This window comes from Canis lupus, chromosome 4 (assembly GCF_048164855.1).
Source record: "Canis lupus baileyi chromosome 4, mCanLup2.hap1, whole genome shotgun sequence".
NCBI classification, from domain to species: Eukaryota; Metazoa; Chordata; class Mammalia; order Carnivora; family Canidae; genus Canis; species Canis lupus.
This window is the reverse complement of record NC_132841.1, coordinates 11,718,752-11,726,356: the sequence shown is the minus strand read 5'-3', so window position 1 is coordinate 11,726,356 and position 7,605 is coordinate 11,718,752. Positions and strand designations below refer to the sequence as shown.

Here is a 7,605-nt window from a genome sequence, read left to right as displayed (position 1 = left end):
TAAAATAAAGTGACTTAGCTTCTGGCGGAAAATGAGGATGACCAATGCAAAACAATAGGACAGACAATACACGCACAATTTCTACTGCAGAGACATCTTCCAATTCTGCTGAAAATAGCAAAAAAAAAAAAAAAAGTTTTCTTAGAAAACAAATACAGGCACAGGTTTACAGGTTTATGTACAAAGGTTGTTTCCCACCCCCCCAAAAAAGACACATTTCATCTAGTAAGGGCAATACAAAGGGGTTATATAAATTTATTTTTCATATAACAATTGATTAGTTTAGAAAAATTCCCATTTTCAAAGCTTAATTCCATCTCTCATTTTTAAAAAAATCACTAAAAGGACAAAAACCCCCACAAAAAATACAATCTGTATCTGTTCTCTATTTACACATAACCGGTCACTATTAAGGCACAGATTGATTAAAAACTAACATTTATTCAAATAATCCAAATACTTTGTGCATCATATAACACTGACAACACCATATACTGTAGTGTCATATTCCCTTCATTGTATTAAGAGAAAGTGAGAAAAGTAATTTCCAGTGTTTTTATTTATTTTTAGCCACCCTATTTAATCTAGTTTACTTGGGACAGTTTTCTCCTTGGCATAGATAGTATCAAAGCCCTGTTCATAAAACCTGCATCAACTTAATAGTGTAAATTCATTCCCTCTTGCTCCTGTTGCAACTGCATGGTTGAGAAAGAGCCCTAAATGATTGTTTTGTTTTAAATTTGTAAAGAGCCCTAAATGATTGTTTTGTTTTAAATTTGGAAAGGTCTTATTAAAGGAATAAACTTTACAGCACTGAGTGGAACAGGAAACAAACCCGAATTCTTACCCTGCACTGAATGTGTAGCATGCTGTGTTCATACAGCCATGTAAGGCAGGGAGCCCCATGTGATGGTATGTGTACACCTGACATGCACACAGGAGGAGTCTGCTGTACTTGCAAAAGGAGCAATGTAGTTCTCATACCTAAGCATGTGAGATATAGTTTAGGAATGGGCATCCCCTTAGTGCTGTCATAACTGATATAATTTTATGACAGGCCCATTATCTATGCCTTCTAGGTTACCAATATTATTTTTTAAAATGAAATGTTTTCTGTTTGTAAAATTTCTCTTCAACTCTTTTTCTTACCTTAATGGTAAGACTTAGTCATGGAAAATGTCTGGCAAATCTTTCTGATCCCATATTTGCATGAGAGTCCCCAATTGTTATGTATGCTTATGTAATGCCTTCTGCTGAGAATATGCGACAGTGGTTTATGTCCATGTAGAAAGTCTTGAATACTGAACATAAATAAGTCATTACAGTACAGGTATTTCACAACATTTCCTATGGGAAAGTTTTCCAACAAATTAATACACTTGGAAATAATATTGCTTTGAAGAAAGAGAGGCACTTAGTGATTTTCTTCATGGATTTAAAACCCTTCATAAATCTATAATAAAATGTCCGAAAAGACCTAGGAAACAATGTTGCCTGATTTCTTGGACTTTCACAGTATAAGATAATAACAATGAATCTAGCCACTTAGAAAATAGTCCTTTTTTTTTTTTTTTTCTTCCTTTGGAACTCAGCTGTTTTTATAAAACTGTCACCCTGGAAACTTAAATAAAGCCTTTCTGTTCTCAACAAACACAAGTCGACTTCAAGCCGACAGATACGGTTTTTGAAAGTCCTGTGACCATATGGAGCACAGCTAGTGTGTACATGGTAAGGATAGTAATCTATTTCTCCTCTTAATGGCAACAGTGCTGTCTTGTCAGATGATTATTTGTCTTTTTTAAATAAAGTGACAATCTAGGGCTCCAGTTATTGAATGCCGTCCACTCTCTACGATAAATCTCTAGTAGATATCAATTTAATCAGTTATGTACTGTATGCTTATAATATCTAAAAATAAAAGTTTGTTATAAATAAGTGTCCTTTAGTGGCAGTATACTAAAGAATAGCCCTTTGCCTTCAGACAACCATTAAAATTATTTTAGCAATATAGGCAGCAGCTAAATATGATGACTGCAAAGGGTTAATATTGCAAAGTCCATTTGGTCTTTCTTTGCACCTGTTATGTGAAATAGGTTCATTGCTAATTGTTTCTAGGATGTTGACATCAATGAACAGAACTGGTTGAGAACCAAGTGGAGTCACATTTCCCAGTCAGAATATTCTCCACAAAACTAATAATCCAGTACCATTTCAAATAAAAATCTGACAAAAAAGTATGACTAAATCTGATTTGTACCAATACATCAGGTGACATGAAAACTAAGAGAAAGAGAGAGAGAGAAAGAAAGATAATTTCCACAGGACAAGAAATTAGAAAGTGTAAAGTGCTGAAAGACCTCAATAATTATTTTAAAGAAGTACCAGAAAATTCCACTTTGATTATTTTTAAAAATCCCCAAATCCCTAAACAAAACAAACAAACAAAAGAGCCTCTATGTTTTCTGGCATCTCAGATGTCAATTAATCCTTCATTTTAAGTAAAAAATCAGTGCATATGTTATTTAGGTAAATAAAAACAGGAAATAAAGCCCTACCCTCAAATTGCAAGTTCTGTCCGATTGCCATTTTAAAAAAAGTCATCCAAATGTGGCATTCTGTGTGATGACATAAGATCATCTTCTCTCTTTTCTTCCTTTTTGGCACAAAGTTCAGGTGTGAATAAGATGCTTTGGTCCTGATACCAGACACCCAGAGTACTGAGGACGGTGTGCAGTGAAGGCTGGTCACAGATCTCCTGTGTCCAACTTGAAAGAGTTGGCAGGTGCATGTCTGGAGGGTAGTGCTACCAGCGGCCACTGACACTAGCAATGTCTGAGTGATACTGACGGGGTAGCCTCCCACTTGCTCCGCCTTCCAGGAAAGAGGTGCGTGCACTTGGTGGTTCAAAAAGCTTTCTTCGATTTTTATTTAGTTCTAGAGAAAGAAAGAGAGAATTGTTAGAAGCTCAATGAAAAAGTTTAATAATCTACAGGACATGGCAGTAGAGCTCAGAAAATGGTGACAGAGAAGGGTTTGGAGAGAAAGTCAAATCTGGTAGCAAAAGGAAAAGTTTTAGTTGCTGGTCAAGACATTTCTGAAATGCTAGAAAGTCTGATATTAAACGGAGTACGTTGGTAGCAAGAGAACCAAGGACAGAAAATCATTTTTATTGCAGTTTGTAGACTATCTGGGAGATAGGTCAATCTCAGAACCCTCTATACTCCGGATATACAAATTAAACAGTTTGAATGATCCCAAATGTCATTTCAGAGGCAAAGGGAGGGGGCCCATCAGAGTTGATGAAAGGTATATGAGAGGATATATTACCAATGACACAGAAAATTATTATAGCTACTGAAGTCATCCATGTCAAACACTGCAGTCATTATATTATTGAAATCAGACATGAAAAGAAGACTCCAAATAGAAACATGAGAATAATGGAGGAGCACGATGAAGTGTTAAACCACAGCCCAATGGCTCCAGTGATTCATGATGCCTCTGCTCCTTGAGTCAGAAAGAGTTATATGAAGAACTGTATCAGTAGGAGTTTCCTTTGAATAAAAAAATCAACTAAGTATAAATAGCAACAGTTTAGGAAATTAATATAACTAAAAACAGCTAATACTTGAATCCAAGTTTTCAGGGAAAAACTAAGATGCTTTATTTTAATTTTGAAGAAACCAGAGTACTGAGAAAAACACAGGTTACTTTGTCTTTTGCCAACCAGAAATTAGCCAGAAAAGTAAAAACTTAATTGTAGCATCCCACCTTGTTTATCACTATGCAACTGCCCCCTTCCCCCACCACATATATTTACAAATCCTCAAACCAAATGATGTAAGTCTTGCTAATGAACTCCTACAAGTAAAAAGAATCATCACATTCTGGAAATTAGGGTTCTGAAAGCCACCAAACCCAAGTATCAAAAAATGGAATTATACAGTTGATGTGCTTAAAGTTGTCTTTTTTTTTTTTCTTTTTTGGAAGGGAGTGGAGCCAGTGATCCAGCACATGCATTTGCATAGTATTCAGAGCTTTTTCAACCCCACCCACATACAATCCTCTTTCCAATTTATGGCTAACGATGGGCTCAGAACAACAGACTCAAGCTGCAGTGGGTTGGTCACGGTGGCTAAGGACAGCTATATGGCCAGATGTGCACTTATCTCCCAAGTTCTGAAAGATGAACCAACACCCTTAACTTTTCACCCTACTGCCCTCCAGAATGTAAATGTCTGCTCCATAGGGATGATACAAGAGTGGAGACCTCTACCTCTCTCTTTTGTTCACAGTTAGATCTTAGGGGAGAAGAGAAATAACAGTGATTTAGTAGGGCTTATTATAAGACAAGCACTTTACAATTTGTTTTGTCCCATTTAAGTCCTCCTTAAGGAGTAAATGATATTATCATTCTCCATTTTAGATAAGAAAATTGAGTTTTAAAAACAAAGTCCACACAGCTTTAAAATGACAGGCTGACATTCTGCCTGCCTACACAAAGGTCCGTGCCCTGGGTCCTGGGCTTCAGTGGTCCATCCATTGAGTAGAGAAGACCAACTGAGGCATCAGGAATACAAATTTGAAAAATCAGTGGTTTCAGGTATGCTAGATAACAGAGCTATACTTCAGATTTTACCAAATTTATTTTTTTAAATAGAAAAACACAGCTTTAAAACTCTGGAGAAGCAAGGAAGAAGGTATCTGTATAAGCAAGATATATTCAGGCATAAATGGCTACCATCAAATTCCTGCAGAAACACTATAACAATGATATTCCTACTAAAAATTGAACACATGTATCTTGTTTAAAAAACAAACACAGAGATTCAGAAATCAAGACAGAATTTAATATATTTAGAGGCAACTGTAGGAGAGTTAAGAATAAATGAATCCCCTTAGGTACACAGTCTGGGAAAGTTTTATCACCTTCTAGTTAGAAGGTTGTCTTTGGCCTCCATTTTCTCATGAGAGAACCCATGAATCAGGAGAACATTCTTGTACTATAGAGAAGGAAAAGGAATGAGCGAGGTGAAACACCAGTCTTCCCTAGAACACGTAACATGTACAATTGAGCACATGAAAAAACTGGGCCACTAAAGACAAACATATTTTTAAAAAAGACATTGAAAACTTTATTCTGAAGAGTCACATCAACTAGATTTTTGAGAGAATAAAATGATCATGAAGGAATTTGTCTATTCCCTAAGATACAATTTCTGAGGTATATATTTCTAAATGTGAAACAGAGATATATATTCTAGAGATTATCAAAGATCAAGTCCTACTGAAGAGATTTTAATGTTTGTTGTTGTTGTCTTTTACATTAAAAGGCAAACTCCCTTCTGATTTTTTTCAAGAAAGCCTAAGAGATAGTTTGGGAAAATACCAACCTTTTTCTTTGAAATTCCAAGGTTCACACAATCCTGGCAGCTCTCAGGATCTTGTTGCGGGTCTGAACAGAGTCACAAACTAAAAGAATAGGTCGGGAAATGTTAGATCTACCTGAGGCCGTGGTGGGAAGTCTGTCAACAGGATGCTAAAGATCCTTTTACTTTGTCCCTGTACGTTTAGTTAAGTAATCACTAAGATACTCTGAGAGAAATAAAAGAATTTTTAAAAAATCAGAGATTTGAAAAAAAAGACCATTTTTTCTCTCTGATCCATCTCTTCTAGAGATAAATCTCATCTCCTTCTAGGACATTAAAAGAGATATTTTCTGGCCCAAGATTAAAAACAGAGTAAAACCTTACACTGAAAGCACGATCCTGATCACAAATTAAAAATCTATAAAATTTTAGAAAGGAATTTTGAGCAAACTCTGTATCTAACCAAACTATGTAACCACAAGACAAACATGAGTAAAAGCTGTCCAGCTATCTTGCATCTATTCCTGGAAATGGAATGTTCTGAGACTAGAAATGGATGTCTTTGTTATCAGATGAGTTGAATTGAAAAAAGAAGCTTTTTGAGAAAGGGTTTCTCAATAAAAACTTATTCCTTGCAGAGAAAACAATTTACCAGGTTCAAACAAATACACTCAACAAAGACAAAATCATCCTTAAAATAATCAAATACTTCACACTGTGCAGATCATTCATAAAGTATCTATTCAAAGCCTCTAATTTCCTTTAAAAGCCAGAAGACCTGTGAACCCCATTGAGAGAGGTGGTCTACAGAAGTAGTATGTAACCTCAACAGAACCACACTGAGGATGATTGGAGAAAAAAAATTAGGGAAGATTCAAAACCCCCGTTTCCCACTCTTCTTCCCCCAAACCACCTGGAATACAACACAAATGTGTTCCAGAATAAAGGTCCCAATGATTCAGAGAGATCTGTTTGTTGCTGAAAGCTTTACAGAGTTTGGGTGCACAAAGAAAGAACATAATTTTCATTCTATGGTCATTGACATTCCATGAATCTCTAGTGAATAATTATCAAATTTTAGAACATACACTTTTCTGGTATATATGTGCTGGCCCACAAGCATATGTTACACTATAGGCTTGGTGATTATGTGAGTTAATAAAAATTCAAGTAGTATATTAATTTCTTTTTTAAATTAATAAAAGAATATAGACATATGATAAAGTTAATTTGGGTCTAGGAATAGCACCTTAAGGCTGAGCTTCAGTGCAAACAAGCTAAAAATTATCCTATTAACACAGGTAGTAAAAAAAGAAAGAACAAAAGAGTATACAGCTAATAAAATTCACTGTTAAAACTGTTGGTTGTTTTCACTACTGGTTGTTTTCACCTGATGACAGAGCACATGGAAGGAGAGACCTTAGAAATGTTAGGTAACCTTACATAATCATTTATTCCAACCCACCTTCATGGTTAGGAAGCCAAAACCAAGAGAGGTTTGGAAAGTCACCCAAGGACTAATGACTTGGCAGAGGCAAAGCCCAGATCTCCTTATGTAAATACAGAGCTCTTGCTATCATACCAAGCTGATCTTATGAATGAACAAGAAAAAGCATCTCCCCTGTGGAGTTTCATTAATGCAACCATTTGGGTACACAGGACGGAAGAAGACTTCTCAAACTGATGAATGCAGAACTCCATCCATGGAGGAGCCTAACAGGCTGCTCAATGGCTGAATTTCCACCCTTATTTCAAAGCTGCTCTGCTTATATCTGCTTCGGGTATAAGGTCCATATCTAAGATTTCCTGAGGAGGTTGGAAGGGGGATGCAATCTCCTGCTAAAATGAAGTGGAAAACCACTGCAGTTTTCATTTTATTTGCTGATCTGATTAGTACATCTTGTTTGGAAAGAACTTGCACTGGTTGGGTGTCACTTCTGGCCTCATAAAGGCCAGAAAATCAGTGTTTTGCAAAGGCAAAATTATTTTGCCACCACACCTGACACTTCCTTCTGCTCTTGGTGTCTCTTTTTGAGAAACTGGCACACATATAAAATTGACATTAGTGAACTTTATCAGAATTTCTTCAAAAAGTAACCTCATTATCTTGCCTCTCATATCTTCCTCATATTTCTCTATACACCTTTCTGAGGTACATGGTTATGTATCTACAGATTCCTTCACTCACCATCCAGCTTAAGTCCTCTTAAATGGCAGGTACTCAGGAAATACCCCA

The 7,605-nt window shown here is 36.1% G+C and overlaps 1 protein-coding gene across 7 annotated transcripts in view; it reads right to left on the bottom strand.

Annotated features, from left to right (window-relative positions):
* Positions 1–230: 230 nt before the first annotated feature.
* The window catches only part of BICC1 (BicC family RNA binding protein 1), a 271,309-nt gene continuing 263,934 nt past the window's right edge, over positions 231–7,605 (bottom strand). For 6 of the 7 annotated variants that reach the window (XM_072823153.1, XM_072823154.1, XM_072823152.1 and 3 more), the window contains one exon: positions 231–2,934. In XM_072823153.1, coding sequence (XP_072679254.1) covers positions 2,804–2,934 — 131 coding nt within the window. In that variant the 3' untranslated portion in view covers positions 231–2,803. Of the gene's footprint in view, positions 2,935–5,393; positions 5,473–7,605 lie in introns of all 7 variants that reach the window. The other variant, XM_072823150.1, reaches the window with a different exon arrangement.